Source organism: Zootoca vivipara, chromosome 6 (assembly GCF_965207765.1).
Source record: "Zootoca vivipara chromosome 6, rZooViv2.hap1.1, whole genome shotgun sequence".
Taxonomy (NCBI): Eukaryota; Metazoa; Chordata; class Lepidosauria; order Squamata; family Lacertidae; genus Zootoca; species Zootoca vivipara.
This window is the reverse complement of record NC_142589.1, coordinates 47,223,333-47,248,916: the sequence shown is the minus strand read 5'-3', so window position 1 is coordinate 47,248,916 and position 25,584 is coordinate 47,223,333. Positions and strand designations below refer to the sequence as shown.

Below are 25,584 nucleotides of genomic sequence, written 5' to 3'. Positions count from 1 at the left end.
AAGCATTTAATATCCCCCGGTCTTGTTTCACCATTAGGTTTTCAGGGAAACTCCAAGAAACAGCTTTGGGTCCAGCACTGAGCAGACATGCCTCTGTGTTTCCCAACTTCCAGCATCTTCCAAAGACTCACACACATAGCCTTTGGCCTGTTGTTCTTCATCCTAGGGTGATGTGGCATCCAGGCAGGTGAGTAGGGTGGAGAAAATCTGTATCCTTCGTAATCTGGGGAACTAGGTTCGCATCTCCGCCCCTCCACATGCAGCTGCTGGGTGACCTTGGGCTAGTCACACTTCTTTGAAGTCTCTCAGCCCCACTCACCTAACAGAGGGTTTGTTGTGGGGGAGGAAGGGAAAGGAGAATGTTAGCCGCTTTGAGACTCCTTCGGGTAGTGATAAAGTGGGATATCAAATCCAAACTCCTCCTACTCCTCCTACTCCTCCTCCTCCTCTTCTTCTTCTTCTTCTTCTTCTTCTTCTTCTTCTTCTTCTTCTTCTTCTTCTTCTTCTGGACCATCACTTAGTTGTCACTAAGTGGCATAGCTCTCTCTTAGAGATGCTGATGGAAGGACTTAACTGGCCAGCTAAGGACATTACCTTAGCAAAGGAACTAGAATGACAGGTTCACCAGGTTTCCTCCCAGAGGTTCTAATGTCACATACAAAGGATCACAGGTTTGGAGGGGACTCACAAGTATCATCCAGACCGACATGTTTTTCTGCTGCATTTCAGCATGGGATAAGAACTAAGGAGTTCTGCCCAAAATTTCATGGAAATGATGGGTTAGGAGGAAAGTCTTGAAAGAAGACCACAGGTCTGGCGTCACTACTTGGCATACTGAGGCAGCTGTAGAGGACCCCCAAAACATGGAGCTGGGTCTGGAAGAGAGGGGTGACACTGGTGCTCTAGGAGCATTCTGTAACCCTAGCTTTGGATTCGAGCTTTTTGCAAGCATAATCTGAAGTAGGTACATGAATAAACAGACCCTACCCATAGGCATAGCTGCCAAGTTATCCCTTTTTTAAAGGGATTTTCCATTATGCTGAATAGGCTTCCTCGCGAGAAAAGGGAAAACTTGGCAGCTATGCCCATAGGTTTATGATCTAAGAAGAGACACGGAAAAAGGAATGTAATGTAAAAAGGGAGGCAGGGCTATGCTGGCTGGGGTGGGTGGCATAGCTGCCAAGTTATCCCTTTTTTACAGGGATTTTCCCTTATGCTGAATAGGCTTCCTCGCGAGAAAAGGGAAAACTTGGCAGCTATGGTGGGTGGGAACTGTAGTTCAAAACATCTAGAGGGCACCAGATTGGCAAAAGATTGTCTATTGGGTCCATGCCTTCTCCAAACATTGGGCCCCCTGTATAAGGTGCTCTCTGTGCAAATCCTACTCTCTGAATTTATTTATTTGCTTAATTGCATTTTATTCTGCCTTTCCTCCAAGGAGCTCAAGGTGGCATACATGGTTCTCTTCCTCCCCATTTTATCCTCACAACAACCCTGTGAGGTAGGTTAGGCTAAGAGACTCCGACTGACCCCAAGGTCACCCAGAGAGTTTCATGGCTGAGCAGGGATTTGAACCCTACCGGTAGTCTCCCTTGATCTTAATCCAATACTCTCACCTGCCACCATTGCCCATTCATTTGGCCTCTCCCTCTGGGCCCAATCCATATCACTGCCCAGAAGGAGAAAACACTACTAGTGGAGCTTCTTTTTGCGGGCGCATTGGAGATCGTGTCCCAGGACATTTCTGGTCCCGCTTAAAACATGGCAGTTTGCCAGCTGATGCAATCAAGCCTCACTCAAAGATAATGGAATTAACAGAAGCCACCATCAGCTAATGTATATGGTGTGTATGATGCTCCATATACATCTTTCCAATTGATTTCATTTTAAGCTCTACTCCCCCTGGAGATCTACATCACAAGGGTTTGCTGGAATTGATTCCATTATTGCAGCAGGAGTCTTTGTTGCCCACCCCAAGGTCCCAAGCTCAATTACCGGTAGCAGCATCTTCCCAGCAAGTAAAGAAGAAAGGGAGAAACACCAGGCCTGCACAAACTTCTGAATTACCAGACTGGATGCAGCCTATCACTTGTCCTTAAGGCAGCCACTTATACACTCATCACCAATAAAAAATGAGGTCAAATGTGTCACATAAAGTTTGCATATAGTGATGCATGCAAATTTAAAAGGAATTACGGTACTACATTTTAAACAGATATCTTAACATTAGTGAAGGCTGGTCCACTGGGCCACAGCCCTCCCCTGAAAATCTCAAGTGAGTGTTTTTTTTTAAAAAAAAAATCCTTCCCAAAATCTCAAAGCCACACACTCTTTCCTGGTCCACACACATTTTATATTTCATTGAATTTAACAGGGGCACTTCTGTCAACTTCCTGTTTTTCGACACTGCACCACTCAGCCAATCCTAATCCAAAAGCATCATTTTGGCAAAGATGACCCTGCCTCATTCAACGTACGACTCAGATCAAGACCATCAACTCTTTTTTTAAATAATTATTTCAAAGTTACCCAAAGGGGCTGATCTCCAACATAGCCTCTCACACCACACCTACCGGTATCTCTCCTACTACTCCTAATTCCCCCACTTGACACCTCTGGCTGGCAATTTTTATGCCAGTAGCAAGTGATGTAACCCAGGAGGGTGGGCCACAGTTATCTTGACAACCCACCTGCATTATTCCTCCTCCACCATCTTGACACTGTGTCAGAACGTTGAGGCACCTGCTGTTCTGTCTACCGGCTTGCTGCAACAGCTGTCTTCATTTTTACCTCTCTGTTTCTCTAATAAAGGTGTTCTTCATTAAGCAACATTTCCAGAGGGAGGCCACCCCAAACTCCTTTTATATGCAGTAGAAAACTCATCCTTCCCAAGTTTAGGAGGACTGTAGTTCCATGAGACACCATCTGCTTTGCCTGCAAAATGTCCAAGGTTCAACCCTCGGCATCTCCAGGTAGGAGACTTCATAAAATACACCCAGATAGGTAGGTGCTGGAAACTTCACAAGTCTCAACAACTTTGGAAGGGCAGGGGAAACAGCCTCAGGTACTGTTTCATTGCAAAAAAAACCTGACCTTTTGTTGAATTACATAGTTCTTCTGAATGATGTTCTGTAGTTAATATTTTTAATGTGTATATTTATGCCATTTTCAACCTAGTAAGGCCAGAAGGTTGCTAAATCCAAAGAGAAGGTCACTTTGGAAGAGGTGAGAATTATTGACACCATTCTTATTAGGCTGCCAACACACAATACCTTTAGAACACATTCAAAACACAGTCCTTCCCTCAAAGGGTTCTGGGCACTGTAGTTATCCTGCCACAGTTAAAATTCTCAGCAACCCTTAACAAACTACATTGCCCAGAAGCCCTTGGGGAAAAGAGTGTTCTTCGAATGTATAATGTGCACACAGCTGTGGAAAGGAGCCACCATACAAATGAAAAACAGAGAGGAAGGTTACTGTATATCAGAGCTTGGAACAACCAGGACCTTAAGAATATAGAGAATTTTGTTGCTACTGTATAAGCATAGTGAGGAGGGCTGTGATTTGGTTACCTGTGTGCCTGCTCAGTGTTCTGTCCAGGTGATAACTGTGGATGGGCAAGTTCAAGGCCCCTGCAGGGACTCAGCTATACAGCTGCAAATAAAACGTTTTAAATGTGTTGTAAAGATGTGTTTTAAATGTGAGGTAAAGATGTTGTAAAGGGGACGCAGGTGGCGCTGTTTGTTAAACCACAGAGCCTAGGCTTGCCGATCAGAAGGTCGGTGGTTCGAATCCCCGCGATGGGGTGAGCTCCCATTGCTCCTGCCAACCTAGCAGTTTGAAAGCACGTCAGAGTGCAAGTAGATAAATAGGTACCGCTACAGCGGGAAGGTAAACGGCGTTTCCGTGTGCTACTCTGGTTCACCAGAAGTGGCTTTGTCATGCTGGCCACATGACCTGGAAGCTGTACGCCGGCTCCCTCGGCCAATAATGCGAGATGAGCGCGCAACCCCAGAGTCGGTCACGACTGGACCTAATGGTCAGGGGTCCCTTTACCTTTAAAGATGTAACACTAAGTGGCAACACTGAGCGATGCAAAATTCTATGAATGTTCCAATGTATTTTTCAAAATGTTTTTTTAAAGTATTTTCACAGCATTTTTTATACCGGTATGTTTGTAGATTCCACCCAGGTCTCCTTTCACAGGGTTCTTTCACTTTAAACAGGACTTCAAGTAGCAGACTTTACAGACTGTCCTCTGAATCGTAGGCAACATGGCCACCCTAGCCTCAGGGACCTTTCCCAAACAGTGCTGTCTGTGTGACATATTGGGAAAGTGAGATAGCCAGCAAGCCTGGGCCAGCAGTAAGCAAGCAGTGCAGCCAAGGCACTAGCTGAAAAGGTTGGGAATAGACAGGAGACTAAGGAGAACTATCTGGCGAGGGACTGCTGCCACTGCCACCCACACTCACACCAGCCATCTGTGGTTGGCTGCCTCCTTCTCCCATTTGGTAGGGCCTGTCCCAAGGGTGTACCCTCAGTGTGCAGGCATCAACTGTTTTTGTGCCAAGCTATTGCTTATGCAGATAGTACATCTGGATCTGGCAGAACTTGTTGTTGTCTGAGGAAATCTTGTCCAGATGGAGCAGACCTGGCAATGTATTTCACTGTCCTTGAACATGCATTGTTCCAGCCATATATTTTAAAAAGATGCACAGGCCTCTCTGACTCAGACATGTGCAGTCCAGAAGAAAATCCTTTTCTATTTGCAAACCAGAGGACATTCCACCCCATCCCTCCGTTGGCAGGATCAACTGCAGTAGAGGAGGAAAGAGTTGAATTCTTCCTTCACAGCCATCCATGAGGTAGAGTGAGGCAGCTGCCTCAGGTAGCAGAATCCAAGAGGCATCTCCATGGGGTCCCTCCCACTGGTGCCAGAGAAGTGGCTGTGGCAGCGAAATCTCACAAGAACCTGGAAAGTGCAGCTGTGCAACCCCAGGAAGCAAGGCAGCCCATGTGCAGGAGGGCAGCACCTTCTCCTTTCACCTCGGGGGGCAAAATGGGATGGGTCACCCTATTCTACACCAACTGGGATCCTGATTCTTACCATTCGCCCCCACCATCACCTGATGCTATTATGAAATACCATGTGCAGTGCGAAAGCATCATTTGGTTCTCTAGAACTCATCCTGTGGAACTCGCTTCTGACCGAGATGAAGCATGTTGGTGACCTGTGGAAATCAGTTGGTAGCTCACCACACCCCAGTCAGTGTGAGATATCAGCAGAATGTGCGGAGCCCCAGCAGAGTCTTCAGAGGTTTCCTGCCCCCAGTGGAACAGCTTCTTCCAGAGTCCCCAGTTAAGGGGGAAAGGTCCTCTCCTACACAGTTCAAAGTAATAAAAGTGTTTATTGTCTCCAGACACAAGGCAGTGCTAAACACTGCTGCCTACTACATATATGCAGTTCCTCTGCTCTTTGAAGTAAAGATACTTATGTACAGATCCACCAACACTACCAGCATGCTGGCTAACACTGCTGTGTAAAGCCCACAGCCTCTTCCCCTGACTGTCACAGATTCAGAGTCAGACCCTGACAGCATCAGGACAGGACAAGACAAGTTTAAACATTAAAAAGAAAACTGGAGAAAACATGATAATGACTCCTCCTCACGTTTGTGCTGTGGGTTTTGTTGCTTATGCAACTGAAACAGCATCACCCACACACAGGAGGGATGTTTCACCAAGCTTGGGGGAACATAAAGATTAGCACTGGCATGCTTAAATCCTAAAGAAGACCGAGCACTTTTAAGTGCTAAGGGCATCCAAGGCAGGGGCGAAACTAGGCTTTATTTCGCCTCAATGATGTCCCTCTGAAGGCTTCACCTGGGGCAAAAAACCCAGCTAGCCCCCCTCCCCCTCTGTAGCTGCAGCTCTGTCCAAAGGTCTTAATCCAGCCCTGACTCTAGTCCACATAGCAACTTTTGTTCCTAGTCTTAAATCCCTCAAAGAGGCTCAAGACCAATAACAATCCAAAATCTTATACTGATTTCCCAGAAGAGCTTTTTTGGTTGATTAAATGTATTGCTCCTGAACAGAAAATGACTGCCACTACAATTTCACATAAATACGTCCATCTGTACTTAGTTTGGATGTATAAAGAAAATCAGCTGGAAAAGATTTTTAGAAAAGGAACTTTGGGAGAAAGGGCATGTCTTATCAATTCTGTTTTTACAGTAGCAACCTCTGTGAATCCACATTTTCATACAAACTGCTTCTGTCGCAATACTGTACTAGATAAATTTTCCTCAGATTTCTATGGCTCAATAGTTTCACCATTTTCCTAATTTTATCATGGCCATTTATCTGAATGTAATAAATGAGTACTGCAACAAAAGAAAGAAAGAAAGAAAGAAAGAAAGAAAGAAAGAAAGAAAGAAAGAAAGAAAGAAAGAAAGAAAAGAAAATGACTGCCACTTCGATGATGCATAGTTAATTATCAGTTAAGTGTAGCTGTTAGGTTCAGATTGAGCCTCTCGGTGGCAGCACACATCCATTCAACAAATAATGAAATCTGCTGTTTGGCAATGTATTTGTTTATTGGGACCAACCAAAATGCCACAAAAGTGTGGCAAGCTTCTGAGTTCTCCAGGAGCCAGGCAAGATTTTACACAGTGGTGATTTTGTTGGGGCCCAAAATGTCATAGCATACCTAGGCATTTCATTTATATATATATATAAATAATTTTTATTGAGTTTTACATAAAGAAAAAAAGGAAAAGGATAAAAAGAATTTTTTTAAAAGAAATACAAAAATACAAAAAACAAAAATAACAATATTATCACACCTTATCTCTTCAAACTTCTTCACTTCCCCTTCTTACAATCCTTGTTGATAATTAACTCTTACCATTTCCAGATCTTAGCTAAACATCATAGAATTACGTCCTATCTCCCAATTCATGACCTTATTCTTATTCATTTTATATAGAAAAGTGGAAGAAAAATATAAAGAAAAAACAAAAAAAGACATAATCACATTATCCAATTTCTAGTCTAGACATTTCGGACTTCCTCATTTCCCCTTCTTGAGTTCCTTATTAATAACTAGTTGTTGCAGTTTCCAAATCTAAAATTACATTCTTTCTCCCAATTTAAAACTTCTTTTTAACCGTTTACCCTTCATACTTCTCTTTACCTTTATTACCCAATAGTTTCTACCCAAAAATATTCATAATTAATTTTTGAAATCTTTTCCCCCTTTTTATTCCCACCCTCGAAACTAAATCTACCCCCTTTCCTTGGAATCGATGTCTCCAGAGATTTCAGCCAGCTCCTTAATACTTTCTGAGTTCAAACCTTGTTTTATCCACCTATAAAAATCACCCCAATTCCTCCTCACCCCACTCCTGCTCTGTCCCGGTTTAAACTTTGTTCAGCCCTCCCCCCTCCCCCCCCACTGTATTCCCAACATGTTATCTTCAATCTCATTCTCTTTCTGTCCCCCACCTGCTTCCTTCTCCCCCTCTCTCACTGGGGTAACAACCTTTTTGTTTTTCCCCTTTTTGGGGATACCTAGGCATTTCAGTTCCAAAAGATATTTCTCAAATGATTGAAATGAGCTAAATAGGTTGATAATGGAGATTTCTGGTAATTTGGAAAGATGGGCATCACTTAGATTTAGTAATTGGGGACAGACCACCTAAGATGAATATTTTGCCATGGATAATATATGCACTTTGTGCTATTTCTTTATATATCTCCCAACTGCATTTGCAAAAAAAATAAGATTTAAAATTGAGACTGATCCAGAAAAAAAATTAATGTTTCACGGGAAGGCACTATTTAATAGAGAGAGATGCTGAGGGTGTAATGCTGATAATCCCTTGTTGCAGGCATGCTCAATGATATATTCTTTTTGGTCTGAAGCTGGTGTCCTTATCAATTTTGTACTGGAGAAATCCTTGACATTTGCAGGTGTTCATGTGCTTTTAAACTGTACACCTCTAGCATGAGGATTAATGGCAGGACAACAAAAGTGGATTTTACGAACCCTTATGGTTGCTAAGGAACTTATACTTCAAGCGTAGAAGGATAAATGCCCACCTATTCAATGGTTTGAGGACCTTACTACCCTCTTAACATATTTCTTATTAACACCAGTCTGGAGATTTGCTTGCTTTATATGTTTACATTTAGATGAATATATTGGATTCACAATGATGGATTCATAAGATGAATTTTATTGTACCCATAACGAGAGCCGATAGTTATTTTCTTCTTCTTTCCTTCTTTTTTTAAATTTGTGATAAAAACAAATACTGTATTTTCCTGTGTATAAGACTACTTTTTAATCCAGGAAAATATTCTCAAAAGTCGGGGGTCGTCTTATACGCTGGGTCGTATATCTTATATGGCGAGTATATCCCAAACTCTATATTTTAACTGGAAAAGTTGGGGGTCGTCTTATACGCCCAGTCGTCTTATATGCCGGAAAATACGGTGATGGGGGGATCTCCTACATCAAGTCTGGTTTTACCAGCTCTCCAGAAGAAAACTGGTGTCTGCCTACACACTTAAGAGAAGCAGGTAAATACGATCATGCTTCCACTTCTTTTTAACTATAGCCATGTTTTGCTTGGGTTTTGGTGACCCAATGTGGACAGTTTCTCAATATGTAAACGGATAAAGCTCAGCAGAAAAAAACAGGATATGAAACTATTATCTGTATAGGCAGAAGCTATCTTTTGTGGTCATGTTCTCTTCCAGTCTGATTCAGACAGCCATTGGAGGGTCAGAAGCAAAGTAGCGGGCATTCACCGCAGAACTTAGAAGCTGCAACCACTAGCAGAAGCTCAGCCAAGGCTCCAGTCAAAATGGATCCCTCTGAAGAAAGCAACGATCTCCTGCCTTTGCCCCTTGCAAGGTCTTTGGTTTGCACGCTGTTGAGTTTGTCATTCATCGTCGGGGTCCCTGGGAACTCCTTTGTCATTTGGACCATCTGTGGCAGAATGACCCAAAGGCCTCCGACAGTCATGCTGATCCTACATCTGGCCATCGCTGACCTCCTGGTTCTCGTCACCTTGCCAATCTGGATCTACTCCTTCGCCAACACCTGGCTCTTTGGGCTCGTTGCTTGCAAAGCCCTGACATTCGTCGTTTATTTCAGCATGTACGCAAGCATCTTCCTGATCATGGCCTTGAGCTTCGAGCGGTTCATGGCTGTCTTTTACCCCTTTGCTGTCCAACGCTGGAAGAAGAAGATGACCACCAGGATGTTGGTCTTTGCCATATGGTTCCTCGCCATTGCCTTTGGAGCAGTCATCATCCCGTTTCGGGAAACCAACAACACAGAGGCAGGTCTCCAGTGCACAGATTTCAGTTATGATACTAACGCTCAAATGACTGCCTGTCTCTTGCTGGAGACTCTTGTGGGCTTTGTCGTGCCCTTTGCCTTCATCTCCATCTGCTACATGCTGGTCGGCAGAAGAATCGGCAACATGACTTCTCCATCAAAGCAACGCTCTGCAAAGCTGATTGCTTCAATAGTTGTGGCCTTTTGTCTCTGCTGGCTGCCCCATCACATCTTTAACTTGATAAGCATTGCTTCAGCTCTGATGGAGGAGTCCTATCCAGGGACATCTGAAGCTCTGGAGAAGATTTTAGCAGTGGGGTCCTACATTACAGGCTCGCTTGTCTTCGTGAGCAGCTGCATCAACCCTCTCCTTTATGCCTTTGCTGCCAGGAACTTCCAAAGCAGTGTGAGGTTTACCAGGTTATCTAGACTGTTTGAACAGATGAGCCCTTCAGAGAGGACGGAAACTGTGAAAGAGGCACCAAACACAAACGGAAAAGAGGAGAGTTTGACAAGCACAGAGATGATCTAATGAGGGCCAGGGGAGAAAATGAGGTCGGTCTCCATAGCGGTGGCTGCACTGTTGTTACTTACTATGACTCCTATGCTCTTTATCTGTTCAAGCACAGCTATGCAGACCAGCTCTTCATCCAGAAACATGACTCTTCAAAAGCAGTTATTCTAGACAAGCTAACTAAACTCAACTCCGGCAGTTCATGTTGGCTGAACAAAAGCAAGCAGCAAGTGTGCCAAAGACCCAAACTGAAGAGAATAAGAAGGAACAGAGGAAGCTGCCTTGTACAGAGTTGGACCATCTAGTTCAATATTGTCCATACTGACTGGCAGCAGCTCTCCAGGGCCTGAAACCCCGAGGGGCAGTTTAGTGAAACCTGAGCTAGATAAACTTATGGTCTGATTCAGCATAAGGCAGCTTCCTATGCCCCTGAGACAGAAAGCAGTGTTCAAGGAAGGCATTTCGTGTAGAAGGGGTAACCTGGGTGAAGGTGTGGTGTCTTATAAGCAAGCAGGAGACAGACAGTCGGGTGGTTTGAGGTGGTATCCCTGTGGAGGAACATAGAACCACAGCAGGGAGATGTTTGGGGATAACAGAGGAGAACTTTGAGGGCAAAATCAAGGGCACTTAGGAAGCTGCCTTATACCAAGCAAAACACTAGCTCAGTGTTGTCTCCTTGCAGGGTCTTTTGCATCCCTATTTGAAGGAAGCAGAGCTGAACCTGGGACCTTTTGCATGCAAAGCATCCACTTTATCCAATGAGCCATGGTCCTTCTTAAAGGGACTACGGATGGATGGATATGTCCATTTTGGTTTCTCTCAGTTTCTCATTTTTCCAGACTTTAGTTCCCCCACACTTCCAGATCAGGCTTTTTTTGTACCGGGGTGTGTGTGTTATCATGAACATACACCAGTATTTTAGTGTGAATTTCTCCTAATATGCACATTTTTTGCATATTTCCCCTCAATACACACATTTTTGCAAAGCAGTTTTCTCTAACATAACACCTTTTTCTTTGTCAAAGGATTGCTGTGACTCCTGCCATTTTATTTTATTTTATTTTAAGTTTTGTTGTATTATTTTAATTTTTACGGTTAGGTAATTTGCCCTGGGAACTTGTTGAAGGGCAGGGAACTGATCTAAATAAAACAGGTGAATTAAAGTAGTTTTGGGTCTACTGTGTGGGCTTTATAGGCTGTTTTGTCATTTTTATAAATGCAAAAATGGAACAACATCATTAAATATGGGTTGGCAAACCAAATTTCAAATGATGTTTTCTTTCGCCTTCTTCATTTTTGGGAGATAAAAACTTAGAGCGTGTGCCACCCTAAATCAAACACTCTTAGAATGCAATGTTATGCATGTCCAGTGTGAGAGACAGTGTGGTGCAGTGGTTAGAGCATGGGACCAGGATCTGGGAGACCAAGGTTCAAATGCCCATTCAGTTCTCTGGGTGGCCTGGGCCAGTCACCACTCTCAGCCTAACCCTACCTCACAGGGTTGTTGTGAGGATAACATGGAGTGGGGAAGAACCATGTACTCCACCTTGGACTCCTCAGAGTAGAGGTGGGAAACTAGCGAAATAAATAAATGTCTACTCAGAAGTTCTATTATGTTCTGTGGGACTTCCTCCCGGCTACATTGTGACCCACCTCCTTTGCAGAATTTATATTGCTTTGTTCCATTTTGGAGGAGTTTTTCATATTGTTACCAAAGTTGGATACCGCCCCCGCTCCCAGCCGAGTGGTAGCAAGTTTCCAGGAAGTTCCAGGCGCTCACCCAGAATTTGTGCTCCTTTGGAGAATTGAAGACACGGCGGAGACTGTCGTAGCTTTAAGAAATATGGTTTGCGTGGACAGGCAGAGTCCCCCCAACCCTAGGAGACCCTCCAAGCGGAATAATGACTCAAGACAATGTGCTATGTGATTAAAATTGGCCACAACTTTATTAAGATGTAGGGAGACCTTGGCTCAGGCATTGGGCGTTTATCCTTCCCAGTCCCCAGCCAGGGATCTGGGAGACATCAGGGTTATCCAGAATATGTGGGGATTGGGGTGGCTCCGAAGAACATATGTTCAAGCAGAGAGCCTCCCCCCCCCCCCCCGTTTCACTGCTGTTGGAGGGGAGACCAATGACAACCTCTCGGCGTATGGCCAAGACCTCTTTAACGGGGAACCCTGGGATCAGCACTGCAAAGGGGGTGTGGGTTACCCCTTCACTCACTCACTCACTCCCTCCCTCTCTCTCTCTCTCTCTCACTCACACACACACCATTTAGGAAAGTAGACTAAAAGATTCCGCCCAAGGCCTGAAACCGCCAAAGTTGTGACGTTTTGCTACGGGAAAGGCGAAACCTGCCAATGCAGGAAAATTCCTTTCTGCCCTTTAACAGCGACCTTGACGTAGCAGCGCCTGCGTACCTATGAAGAGGTTAACCTGCAAAAGAAGACTTAACTGAGGGAGGGCAGGGTGGGAGCAGCTCTGGAGCCAACTGATGCTTCACAGGTGAGATTCACCTTCTGTTGTGTGGGCAGGGCGGTCCCTCCCCCTACCTGGCCGATCCCCTGGCAATGCCTCCCCAGTTGGGATTGGGTGATTGGCTGAGGTATCCAGGCTGGGGAGGGCAAAGCCAACTTGTACTACCGGGAGCCGCACTGGGATCCGGGGTGGTGGTGGTGGTGGCTGTGCACGACCACTCAAAAGCCCCCCCCCCAATTTGATGTTGGGAGCAGTCATTTTTCATCTATTTACACTTTGAGTATGCATGGAGGGAGGGAGTCCAGATCTTATAGCATGGTCATCTCAAGCAGGACTTGTTCCCTACAGCAGTGCAACACTGGAGTCAAAGGTAGGTAGGTATCTTTCCCAGCCAGCCTGCCCAAGATGGATCCCAGCCTTTTCTCTCTTCTGCTTCTTCCCAGCACACCTTGCTAAAGACAGTCTCCACTGGGTGTGGTTTGGTGTCACAGGCTGGTTGGACACAGAGGAATGGTGGGAGGAACGAGCTGGTAGGCATCTTCCTGTGGCTTTCAAACAGCCTCCACCCACTTCGTTGTTGTTTAGTCATCTTAGTCATGTCCAACTCTCCGTGACCCCATGAATCAGAGCATGCCTTGGAAACTCTCACTTTCTTCTCAAAGCTTCTCCTATTTTATGTCCATGGAGTTTTACTAAGCCTGATAAGGATCTGGCCCATGGAGCCAAAATGGTTACCTACCCCTGCTTTAGAACAGGTGTCCCCAAACTAAGGCCCGGGGGCCGGATGCAGCCCAATCGCCTTCTAAATCCGGCCCGCGGACGGTCCGGGAATCAGTATGTTTTTACATGAGTAGAATGTGTCCTTTTATTAAAATGCATCTCTGGGTTATTTGTGGGACATAGGAATTTGTTCATTTTTTTCCTACAAAATATAGTCTGGCCCCCCTCAAGGTCTGAGGCACAGTGGACCGGCCCCCTGCTGAAAAAGTTTGCTGACCCCTGCTTTAGAATCTTAAATGGCCTGGGACTAGAATATCATAAGGCAGAGCTGGCTAACCCACAGGCCACATCTGGCCTGCCAAGCTACAGGAATATGCCTCCCAGGTCCTGATCTGATCGGGAGAAAAAGCAGAGAGCGTCTGGGAGAAACAGACAGATCACTTAATCTTCTGATGGGGGAGATAAATAGGGTTAACCAAATCCCGAACCCATGCAGGTTCTTTCGGGCCAATGATCTGAAGCAGCCCCAGATCGCCCAAGGTTGAATTGGTCCACACAGAGTGACCCATAGGTGTCTCGGGGTGGAGGCATTCAGGTGGTACCAGTGGAGACGTTATTGCTCTGATTGGTTGGACCCAGCTCATGGTCTCAGTCACTGCTGCCACCACATCCTTCTCTGCCTTCCTCTCCCCTGTGCCTCCAGATTTCCCATGTGCAAGGGGAACTGTAGTCTTCTGCCAATGAGTGTCCCCTGAAGCCACGCCTACTGTTACAAAAGTTAACACTACCTTCCACATTGTTCTTCTTGACAGAACCCACTGCCCACAAATCAGGTGGCCTGTGCTCCTTGGGGTGGGGAAGAGGCAGCAGGTTATCTCCCATTGGTTCAGGTGGAATCCCAATGCTTGTGTAGCCTCTGTTTTTAATAAAACCCCAATTAAGCATCTGGTTGGGAGGGGGTGGCTAGCTACATGTGCATGCATGTTCAATTAGGATTTTAAACCCTGTGCAAGACCCCTTTTCAATTTGGGTCCAGGTCAGGTTGTCCCCGATTGTCCAGGGTTGGAGCTGTTCTGAAGCACTGGGAGGACAGAACGCTTCAGATCAGGGGGTGTCATCTCTAAAGAGCAGGCAGAGGGATTTCTTTCTCTCTCTCTGCTCTTAGCATTAAGCACCTGCTAACTAGTCATCAAGGGACCCAGGTGGCACTGTGGTTAAACCACTGAGCCTAGGGCTTGCTGATCAGAAGGTCAGCGGTTCGAATCCCTGTGACGGGGTGAGCTCCCGTTGCTTGGTCCCAGCTCCTGCCAACCTAGCAGTTCGAAAGCACGTCAAAATGCAAGTAGATAAATAGGAACCGCTACATGTGCTGCTCTGGTTTGCCAGAAGCGGCTTTGTCATGCTGGCCACATGACCTGGAAGCTATACACTGGCTCCCTCGGCCAATAATGCGAGATGAGCATGCAACCCCAGAGTCGGTCACGACTGGACCTAATGGTCAGGGGTCCCTTTACCTTTTAACTAGTCATCTGCCTGCTTTTTAAGGGTAAAAGGCAGCACCCCTCTTCTCCTCCAATTCAGTGCTAAAATTCCTCTCTGAAGAGCAGGCGGAGGAATCTTTTAAGAAGACCCAAAGACTGACTTATTGTGAAGGAATGTGTGTTCTCTCTTAAGGCATCCTACCTTCGTGAACAGGCAGGTGGCTGAACATGACAGGGACTTTTGGGTGACATGCTCACACTGTAGAATTTCCTCCTGCAAGAGACCCACTTGGCCCTCTCTCTCTCCTGGGCTTCTGGCAGGATGCAGGACTAGATAGTTCTTTGACCTGATCCCCCAGGACTCATATTAAATTCTAAATACTACATTCACTCCTGTGGGGATTTTGTCATGATTCCCCCCCCCTGCTGTTCTGGTTTTGTTTTTGTTTTCCTACACACACACACACACACACACACACACACACACACACACACACGGTTTTAGTTTGGGACAGAAAAAGAAGCAGCACCAAATATAGAAGAGAAAGACAAAAAAGAGGCAAGCCTGAGAATGGCGCTGAAAAACAATGAAATGGCAAATTGCCTAACAAACCTTCATCTGAAGTACGAGAGTTCATTTTGTTCGGTTATTCTGGGAAGCCCATTTCTTTTATTCTAACAATATCTTGTCAAAACAACTTCCTCTGCCCCTGAGAAAGGTTTTATTTTGAAACCTTTTGGGCAATTTACTGTTTTATGAAACTTCCCTATGGTTTCTTAGTGTAATATTCAGGCTTCTTCAAGACCTCTTACATTTTACTGTAACCTTGGGAGCTGCTTTGGATAATGCTGCTTTTAAACAGAAAAGCAGCTTATTCACATTTTAAAACGATTAACAGGTGAATCCAAGACCACATGACTTATCCCTTTCATTGCACATAAAGCATCATAAAGGGACATTGACCAAACTGTGGGTAGCAGCCAGGATAGAGACAGACAGAAATAATGAAAGAGTAATGTAAAAAAAAACTCATGCCCAAGCTCCTGCAGCAACCCCAGCACCAGCTAAAAGTTTACACATGGTGGGCTGCTGGGAAGCCATCACTTTAAATGTCCCACAATGCTTCAGGGCAGCCTTAGATTGGACACTCTGGGGCACTCTGGGAAATTTAAAATGGTGGCTGCACAGACTTATCTGCCTGGTGCAGACAGTTCAGGGCAGGCATTAGCAGCAGTGGTGCCCTCCTGGAGTTCTGGGACCCCAAGGTTGGCACCGCCCCATGGAGACAACTGGCAATGCTGGGCCTGGCCACAGGTCTTGTCAAATACCATTTTAGGCAAAGGCATGCAGAGGGGCAAGGGCATTCAGCGTGGTCAGACAGACAGCTAAGAGTTAAAATGGGAGCGGACAGTGAATGCTGGTTTCCGGGGCAGGGCTTGACCTGGATTAACCTTTTGAACATCTCCTTGAACGTAGCCATGGGGAAAAGAATGAAAGGAATAAATATGTCACTTCCCCACCCTACCCCACCCACCACTTCTGCCTACTAACCAGGCTATTGAGACGTTGTGCGGAAAGAAAGGAAACAAAAGAAGAACTTTTATACAATTGATGTCAAGGTTGTCCTGCTTGGTGGTGCAGTGAGAGAAGCCAGAGCCCATCCAGGGTGCTTCAGCAGCAGTCTTATGATCATGAAAACATACTCTCCAACATTTCTCTGATGAAAATAGGGGAAAGCAGGACATTCCAGGATCAAATCAGAAACTGGGGCGGCTTCTGTAAATCTCTGACTGTCCCTGGAAAATAGGGACACTTGGAGGGTCTGTGAAAAATCCACCCTCTGTCAGGGAATGTTTTGAGTGAGTAAAGTCTAGGGGGTTCTTCCTGATGAGGCTTTTGCTGTACACTCACTCTGTCTTATTCACTGAATCGTTCAGAGGGTCCTATTCTTATATCACTCCCATTCTTAAAGTAAGCAGTCATTCTTTAAATATGGGCTGTCATGTCAGAACTTAGAAAGTCAATTTAAAAATAATAATAATGGGGGCAGGCACTCCTTGGGGATGGGGGTACACCCGTTTGCCTACAGGGCTGGATCCATTCGGCTCCCCCTGCTTGGCTTATAATAAACAGTTTCCTTTCTTTTCTTACTTCTCAGAATTGGGCACAAAGAGGCAACAAAGCATATGTTGCTGTTTTTCATTTTCAGGAATTGAAAGTTGTGTCTGCCGAGTCCACTCATCTAGAAACCAAGAAACTGGAAATCGTATTCAATAAAGTGTTCTTCTTTTCAGGAATTGAAAGATGATGTCTCTGGTGGATGCTGGATTCACCCAGCAGTCCTGAAACTCTTGTCAGCCCTCTGCCCTCAGCCCTGTAACTAGAGCACAGGCCATCTTCAGAACATACCTTCAGTGGTGTTATCAGGGTAGGACCTTGGGGCAGAAACTCAGGACTCCACTTACACAGGAGCCCCCCACCCCGCCCCAGCAACACACCAGGGCTGGCTTACCACATTTCAAAGGAAGTGAAGTGGTTTGCATTTCTAAAGAGCAGCTTGTAATGCCATAAAGTCCAGAGTCTAAAATTGCCTACCTGCACTGCATACCCTCTGAGCTATAAGTGCAAAAAACTTTTAAAAATATGATATTTAAGATTCTCGTGAAACTGCATTCAGTAGTGTTCAATGCCAAGAGTCCCGAACAGATAGTTCTTCCCTTCTGTTCTGTTATGATATGCTTAAGTGTTTGGGCCAGCAGAATTTGCACCGGCTGAGAGCCTCAGGCTGACAGCCCTTCAGTGCTTGCCATTTGGCTCATCATGCCAGAGGCGCACTCCTCGTCTTCCCAGCATAGATTCACCCACTGAGTGCCTTTGCCGCTTTCCCACAAACTGGGTGCCAGCTCAGGAGTATGCATGCTCATCCATTGGCCTGACAGAGCAATGCCTCCTGGGTGTTATTTTTAAGAATCACCTCCCTTCCTCCTGACAACAATGGTGGTCGTCTGACTTTGGAGCAAGGTGCTCTGCGCATGGGTGAGAATGCATTGATCCTGATCGTCACCTTGTTCAAGCCTGGATACAATGTGGATTGGATTCCAACCACCTCTGTTGAGGCCTATTATCCACGGGGTTATTGACACAAGGAGCCATAAAGAATGACCCATCCCATTTTCCAGGTCATCGCATGCCTAACGAGTCCTCCATTTGCTATTCATTAATGCAAGAGGCGGCTCTCAACAAGCCCTCCTGCTCCCCTGAATAGGGCAAAGTTTCTAACGCCATCATTAAAACTGTATCCTGTGTAGCTGAATCCCTATAGGTAGCGATGCTTCGTATATTTGTAAAGTAGATGGGCAGAAGGAGGCTTCTCTTCAGTTAAGTCATTTCAGTTTAGAAAGAAGGGTGGGTTATCAGGGGGTGGACATGATAAAGGTGTATGCAATTGTGCATGGTGAAGAGAAAGTTCTGTTCCCTTTTTGTTCCCTTCTCAAAATATAGAACTCAGGCTCACAGGAAGCTGCCTTATACTGAGTTAAGTCATTTGGTCCAGTGTATTGCCAGCAGTAGGGACCCAGGTGGCGCTGTGGTTAAACCACTGAGCCTAGGGCTTTCTGATCAGAAGGTCGGCGGTTCGAATCCCTGTGATGGGGTGAGCTCCCGTTGCTTGGTCCCAGCTCCTGCCAACCTAGCAGTTCGAAAGCACATCAAAGTGCAAGTAAATAAATAGGAACCGCTATAGCGGGAAGGTAAACGGCGTTTCCATGTGCTGTTCTGGTTTGCAGGAAGCGGCTTTGTCATGCTGGCCCCATGACCTGGAAGCTGTACGCTGGCTCCCTCGGCCAATAATGCGAGACGAGCGCGCAACCCCAGAGTCGCTCATGACTGGACCTAATGGTCAGGGGTCCCTTTACCTTTTACCTTTATTGCCAGCAGTGGCTCTTCAGGGTTTCAGGCAGGGGACACTCCCAGCCCTACTTAGAAATTCCGGAGATCAAACCTTGCGCTATTTGCATGCAAAGCACAGGTTCTCACGTGAGGTGTTGGGCTCTACTTCCATGTTGGTTTTAAAGCAAAGACTGTTTGGTCATCTGTCATGGATGCTCTAGAGATGATATTCCTGCATTGCTTGGGGTCCCTTCTAACTCTACAATTCTATGATTCCACTGATGTTCAGTGTTGCTCAGGGCCAAACTAGATATGATATTAAATTTCCCCTCTAGTTTGCAAATAGCCTAACTAAGCAGCCTCCAGTCCATGAGGGTTGGGAAGGGGAAGTTAAACATTTTGCTTGCCATTTGTGGGCCCGACAAAAGTCACATCTCCTATTTTGTATTTCAAGCCTCCTCTTACACCAGCAGAAACTTTTGTGCTTCCCCACAAACTGTGGTTGGATTCAGCCCCTGCAGCACTAGAAATCTGCATTCTCAGCAAATGCAAAAAGTCCCAATTTGTTTCAATGGGCTCTTTTGATACAAAGCAAAATGAAGGCGGGGAAGGGGGCAATCTCGATCTGCACCGCAGGCAGAATAATAGAACTGTAGAGTTCGAAGGGATTAAGGGTCATCTAGTCGACAAAGGTTTGAAGCCTACTATCACAGTGATGCAGGTTGGGTGCTTCGTCCTGGAAATCTGTGGTAGGGATAGTGCCCTGCTCTCAAGTACAGAACTATAGATTTATGACCATGTGTAGTTTGCTCTGACTTCACAATAAGTGGTGGCCAGAAATTATAGCAATGCAGTAAGGCCTGCTTCCTGCAGGTGGCGAAAATAAATTGGTTATCACAAATGCCTATTAGTGTGCACCCAAAAATTTTCTGAGTGATGGCACCCACTTGTGGAATTTGCTCCTTGCCTGCTCCCCCCCCTCCCACATAGCAGTTAGGATATCAGTGAAGAAATGGTTATTCTGTGTTGCAATGGTGTTTGGATTAGTTATTTGATGTAAATCACTTTGGGGACCCTGACCCAAAAGTGGTATAACGTGCGTTTTCCAACATAAATCGCAAAATCCATTTTAGGGATTAGGCTAACCAAAATGTTACACAGTTATGTGCAAGCTTTCAGGCTATCCCAACCCTGACTTATTGATCATTTAGCTTGATGAAGAATTCTGAAGAGCGTGAAAGCTTGCAACCTTGTTTTGTAACATTTTTATTGGCCAATCCCTAACGGGGATTTTTCTTATGGATCAATATGGCTATCTTTGCTCTTTTTAAAAAATATGCTCAAGTTAATCTGTTAGTATCTCCTATTCCTGTCAGGTGAGAAAAACATCCCAACTCACCCTTTCTCTGTTTTAGGAGTGCAACTGAAACCAACCTACCACAGTTTCCATATTCAAAGGCAGGGCTGCAGCAATTTCCACCTTGGGGCAGGGATGGTGGCTCATCAAAGGTATGAACAAGTCAGCTACATCACAGGCTTAACAGCTGCCAGGGAAGACTGGTTCTTGCTTCCAACCGTAAGCTTTACAAAAGGCCTTTTATCTCCCTCCTTCTGTGAACCAAGAGAAACTTCCTTAAAGCCATAACTCCAAAAGGAAAAGGAGGGTCTGAACCAGAGGTCGGCAACCTAAGGCCCATGGGCCGTTTCCGGCCCATGAGCTTCCTAGAACCGGCTCACGGCCGTTCCGTGGATCAGCGTGGGGATTCCGTGCTCCCCCCCTTTCTTGGCACCATTTTTTTCCTCGCCACGGGGACCAACTTCCAGGTCGGAAGAGCACAGGAAATAACTTGAGGTCTGCCAGGAAGTGGACCGGACCAGCCTCAAAAAAAACGTTGCCGATCCCTGGTGAAATTGTTTCCTTCCAGGCAATTTGATTTCAGAAGGAAGAAGAGCTTTAAAAAAAACCCCTCACTTTCAAGGGATTGACTGCTTTGGGTAAAACAGACTAATTGTCTGATAGTGACCCCTCCATGATGCAAGCCAGATATACTTCTCTGTGCATTTTCCAGCAACAGCAACCTACAACACCAGTAAAAAGCAATGTGTTGTTTTAAAAACAAAAACAAAAGAAAACATTTTGGAAGCAAATTAAGATATGAAGATCACAGATTATTGTTTTTTTTAAAAAAAGAAAAACAACAACATGGTTTGTTTAACATCACCAACATACATAACACTTTACAGCCAACATGGCTTATGGTCAAGGATGATGGGAAATGTAGTCCAGAAATATCTGGAAGGCCACAGGTTCCTCATCCTTCTAGTAGCAGAGGAGGAGGAGGAGGAGGAGGAGGAGGAGGAGGAGGAGGAGGAGGAGGAGGAGGAGGAGGAAGGCCTCTGCTCAAAGATAGCTAGAGTTTTTACTTGTGCAGACCATTCTGTTGCATATGAGGAGACCAGACCATAGTGAGTAATGTGGGTGAGATGCTGTTTCTTTCCAGCAAGCTGTACCAGACTGTTCCCACTGGCTTTCTTCGCTGTGCTTCCCACGGTTTGGCAGGGCAGGAAGTTCCTCGCAGGCACACCCAGGATCACTCAACTCCAAGGGCTCCGGGCAAGATACACGATCTCCTTGTACACAAAATTTGTATATCTGCACGTTTATGAAGCCAAGTTTCCAGACCCTGCTCCCCTCCCAGGAGGACGGTGCCAAGGTGACTGGCCCAACCTGATGCCATGGGCTCAGCAAGTACTTCCATTGGGCAAGGATTGCCTTTTAACAGCACTCACCTGTCTAGCTTATAATTGCTTGCAAGCGGTAGTTTCTAGCCCCATCTAGAGTAAGTCTTGAAATATATTTGCCATGGTGTGGGATGGGAGATTGACTTATTCCCAGAGTATGGTTCCCCTCAGGAATGGGGAAGCTGTGGCCCTACAGATGTGGTTGGACTCTAGCTCCCATCACCTCCATCCAGTATAGCTTCTGGTCAGGGATAATGAATATAGTCTAACCACTTCTGGAGAGCCATAGGTCCACCCCAAACCCTGCCTAAAGGAACACAATGAGGAAACTAAGCAGGTTTAGGCCTGGTCAGTATCTGGACAGAAGATTGTTTTATGCCCTCTTGAGTTCTCTGTTTGAAGAATGACAGAAACCTAAATAAATAAAATAGTGTCATGGACATATAATAGAAGCTGATGTGGTGCAGTAGTGGAAGTGCTAGACTAGGACCTGGGAGACTGGGGTTCAAATCCCCACTTGGCTACAAAGCTCACTGGGCCAGTCACAATCTCTCAACCTAACCTACCTCACAGGGTTGTTGTGAGGATAAAAACAGGTATAGAGAGATTCATGTGTGGCACCTTCAGCTCTCTGGAGAAAAAGGTGGGATATGAAAGTAATTAATAAATACCTATGATATCAAGGTAGCATCATAGAGTATCCTCTTAAAGATCAGCCCCTCCAAAAAAAAGAGAGGGAATGAATCATGAAAAGAGGAAGGGACAAAATGAAGAGACCAATCTGCATTTAAAAAAATACAGATGATCATTTTACCTGTAATTTGGAAATAATTACTGTAATACATAGCTGGGAAGATAGTGACCAGTCTGCTATCCAGGTACTAATGGGTGTTGAGTAACGTCAAGGACCCTGTTCTCCCTTTTAATGGCTATTTACCTTTAGCACATACTTGGGCCAGAGGGACAGGCTCCAGAGAGTATGCTGGTTGTCATCTGGTGGGTTAGTAGGGTCCACTAGTGGGCTGTGACCTGACTTAAGGTGGGCTGCAGCAACAGCAACACTAGCACTGTACAAAGAGATGGTGTAAAATTTTATGCACGTTGGATTCAAGGCGAGTCCCTGGTGTGGAAAAGGTTCTGGGATTGTTGAAATAGAAGAGGCCTTCAAAGAGGGGGCTGTCCTCTATAAAGCTGGACCCGTGGCCAGCCAGTCATGATGGGGATTCTTGAATCTCTGACCTGATGCTGTGAGCCCTTCCCTTCTCCTCTGCTAGGTTTGCAGCCCACAAATAAGCCTGGCTAGCTAGGCAGAGAGACGGGTGGTGGCAGTGAAGGGAGAAAATGGTGGCTCAAACTATAAGATCAGCCCCACCTACCTCACAGGGTCGTTGTGTTTATAAAATGGGGGAGGGAAGAAGCATGTGCACCACTACGAGCTCCTTGGAAGGATAGGTGGTATATAAATGCAATACATACATATAAGTTGCTGGACTACAGTTCCCATCACCCCTTACTGTTGACCATGTTTTCTTCTACTTCTTTACTTATTAGTTATAGCAGGGATGGGGAACCAGTGAAGTTCCAGGCACCGTTGGATTCCAGTTCCCAGAAGTTCACAGGCTCCTCATCCCCGCTACTGTATAACTAATAAGTAAAGAAGAAGTAGAATAAAACGCTTCCTAGATTTAATTTAATATTTGCATCTTTTTAAAAAGCCTGTTCGGGTGAGGCAAGGAAACACCTTGATTTGGGTGAAATTAAGTCAGCATGTTTTGACAAGCGCCTCACCTGATGGTGAAAGAGGCAATAAATACTGTAATCCATCCTGGATCAGTTTATTTGCTTTCAACGCTGCCTGAGAGTTTAAACCAGCCTCCCAAATCTGGTGTCCTCCAGATGCTTTGAACTATAGCTCCCATCAGGCTCTGCAGCTGGAAAGGCCAATGGTCAAGGATGATGGGAGTTGTAGTCTAAAACATCTGGAGGGAATGATGTTGTGGGACCCTAGTTTACACAATGGCAGGAAATGCCAGCCAACAACATTTACCAGGTTTCAGGGATTTGCACACCTCTAGCAATCTGCTATATATTTGGAAAGTATTTTGTCCATTTGTTCTCTACAGATTTGGATGCCTCTGGATATATTGTTGCCAAACTTGGCAGGAGGTTTCCTATGGTGGGGATAGTGCTCTTCCTCAGCATTTGGACCTTGGCAACCATTTGTAATCAAGGATGGTGGACTGAAACATCACTTTGGTGTGTGTTTTGACATACGTTCATGGGCGTAGGCAGGGGGGGCAGGAGGGGGCAGCTGCCCCCCCTAGAAGCAAAAAAATTAATGTATTTTACAGACCATAACCAGCACTTTTCCCCTCCAAAAACTGAAGTGGAAAGGGCTTTGCTTTAGCAAGAGCAGCTAAGTCTCCGCTTGCTGGGGGGGGGGGAGACACAGCAGTAACAAAAACACATCAAATAAATAAAGCAAAGTGGCTACCAGTAGTTAAGCAGTTAAGACAATGGAGCATATATCCCCAGGCAAGATTCGATAGCTGAGCATTTCACCCTATTGTTCTTAAGTGGGAGTTGTTAATGAGCATTCAGGAGCATTAAGAGTTCTATTGGCGATTTAATGAGGGTGCAGACTCAGAGGATTCAATTTGACTAAGGTGGCTCTGCAAGGCTAAAAAGAAGTGAATAAGAAAGGGGGGGCTGTAGCTTTGACAGACACAGTGATGTTTATAAAAAGCATTGGTGTTCCAGTCTGCCCCTCCTCCTGCATCTGTATACTGTAAATCAGGGGTGGCCACCTCCCAAGAGACTCAGATCTACTCAGAGTTTAAAACTGGGGGTGATCTACCCCCTTTTGGGGGGTTCAGGTCAAAGCTGTTGAGTTTTTTTTAAAGGAAGGGAAGCCCTGTTTTGGGGGGTTTAGGTCAAACTTGTTGAGCTTCTTTTAGGAGGGAGGGAGGCCCATTTTTGTTTAGGGCTTCAGGTCATAGTTCAACTTTTTTGAGGGAGGAGGAAAATTTTGGGTGAGCTTTTTTTAGGGGTGCCAGTGACCTACCAGTGATCTACCACAGACATCCAGTGATCTACTGGTAGATCACAATCTACCTGTTGGACGTGCCTGCTGTAAATCAAGCAGAGAGAAAGCTGCTTACAAGGCTCCTGTACATGCAGAGTTCCAACATCACAGCGTCACCCAGAGGCACCCACAAATATGAGTTATCCCTCTCTCTATTTCTTCCTTCCTTCCCTCCCTCTTCCATCCTTAATAAAATACGGGGGGGGCAGATAAGCCCCACATAGAAAGCCCATCAACATGGGGGGATGACTCTTTCAAATACGGTATTTACCAGTAATTGGGGGGGGGGAGAGGCATCTAGGCCTCTAGGAGTTGGCTGCTATGCCTAGGAGTAGGACAATTCAAGAAAGCAGAACGATGCATATGGTATGGTAATATATCAATAGAATCGTAGAATTGTAGTCGGAAGGGACCACAAGGGTCATCTAGTCCAACCCGCTGCAATGCAGGATTTTTTCCTAAGGTGGGGCTTGAACCATGGTTGAAATATTATGCTGATATGCAGCAACACCTCGGAGCCGTCGTGGCTGCAGCCATGCCTTGCCCCGCCCTCGCCCGCCCTTCCACCCCCTCTCCCCTGCCCGACCCTCCTGTCCTCTTGCTGCAGAGTTCCAGCATCACAGCGTCATCCAGAGACACGCACAAATATGAGTTATTTCTCTCTCTATTTCTTCCTTCCTTCCCTCCCTCTTCCATCCTTAATAAAATACGGGGGGGCAGATAAGCCCCACATAGAAAGCCCATCAACATGGGGGGATGACTCTTTCAAATACGGTATTTACCAGTAATTGGGGGGGGCACCTAGGCCTCTAGGAGTTGGCTGCTATGCCTAGGAGTAGGACAATTCAAGAAAGCAGAACGATGCATATGCTATGGTAATATATCAATAGAATCATAGAATTGTAGTCGGAAGGGACCACAAGGGCCATCTAGTCCAACCCCCTGCAATGCAGGATTTTTTTCCTAAGGTGGGGCTTGAACCATGGTTGAAATAATATGCTGATATGCAGCAACGCCTCTGAGCCGTCGTGGCTGCGGCCGTGTCTTGCCTCGCCCTCGCCCGCCCTGCCACCCCCTCTCGCCTGCCCGACCCTCCCGTCCTCTCCAGCCAAGCAGGGTAGCCGCCAACGCTACCAGCCCCAGAAGCACAAGGTGGCCGCTGCTGCCACCGCCACGATGTCATCAGGCCCGTTGGCCCTTTAGCCCCGCCCACTTTGTGGCCCCTCCCCTTCTGTGCCTTGGCCCCGCCCCTGAACAACCATGGCTTGCCCCCCCCCCCCTAGTTTTGATCCTGGCTACGCCCCTGCATACGTTCTACTGTC

At 45.9% G+C, this 25,584-nt stretch overlaps 1 protein-coding gene across 1 annotated transcript; it reads left to right on the top strand.

The window, feature by feature from the left end:
- The first annotated feature begins 8,448 nt into the window (after window positions 1-8,448).
- Window positions 8,449-11,032, top strand: LOC118086121 (leukotriene B4 receptor 1-like). Its single transcript, XM_088672040.1, has 2 exons — window positions 8,449-10,356; window positions 10,392-11,032. The coding sequence occupies exon 1, from the start codon at window positions 8,874-8,876 to the stop codon at window positions 9,882-9,884; it is 1,011 nt and encodes a 336-aa protein (XP_088528166.1). The 5' UTR covers window positions 8,449-8,873; the 3' UTR covers window positions 9,885-10,356; window positions 10,392-11,032.
- The last annotated feature ends 14,552 nt before the right edge of the window (window positions 11,033-25,584 follow it).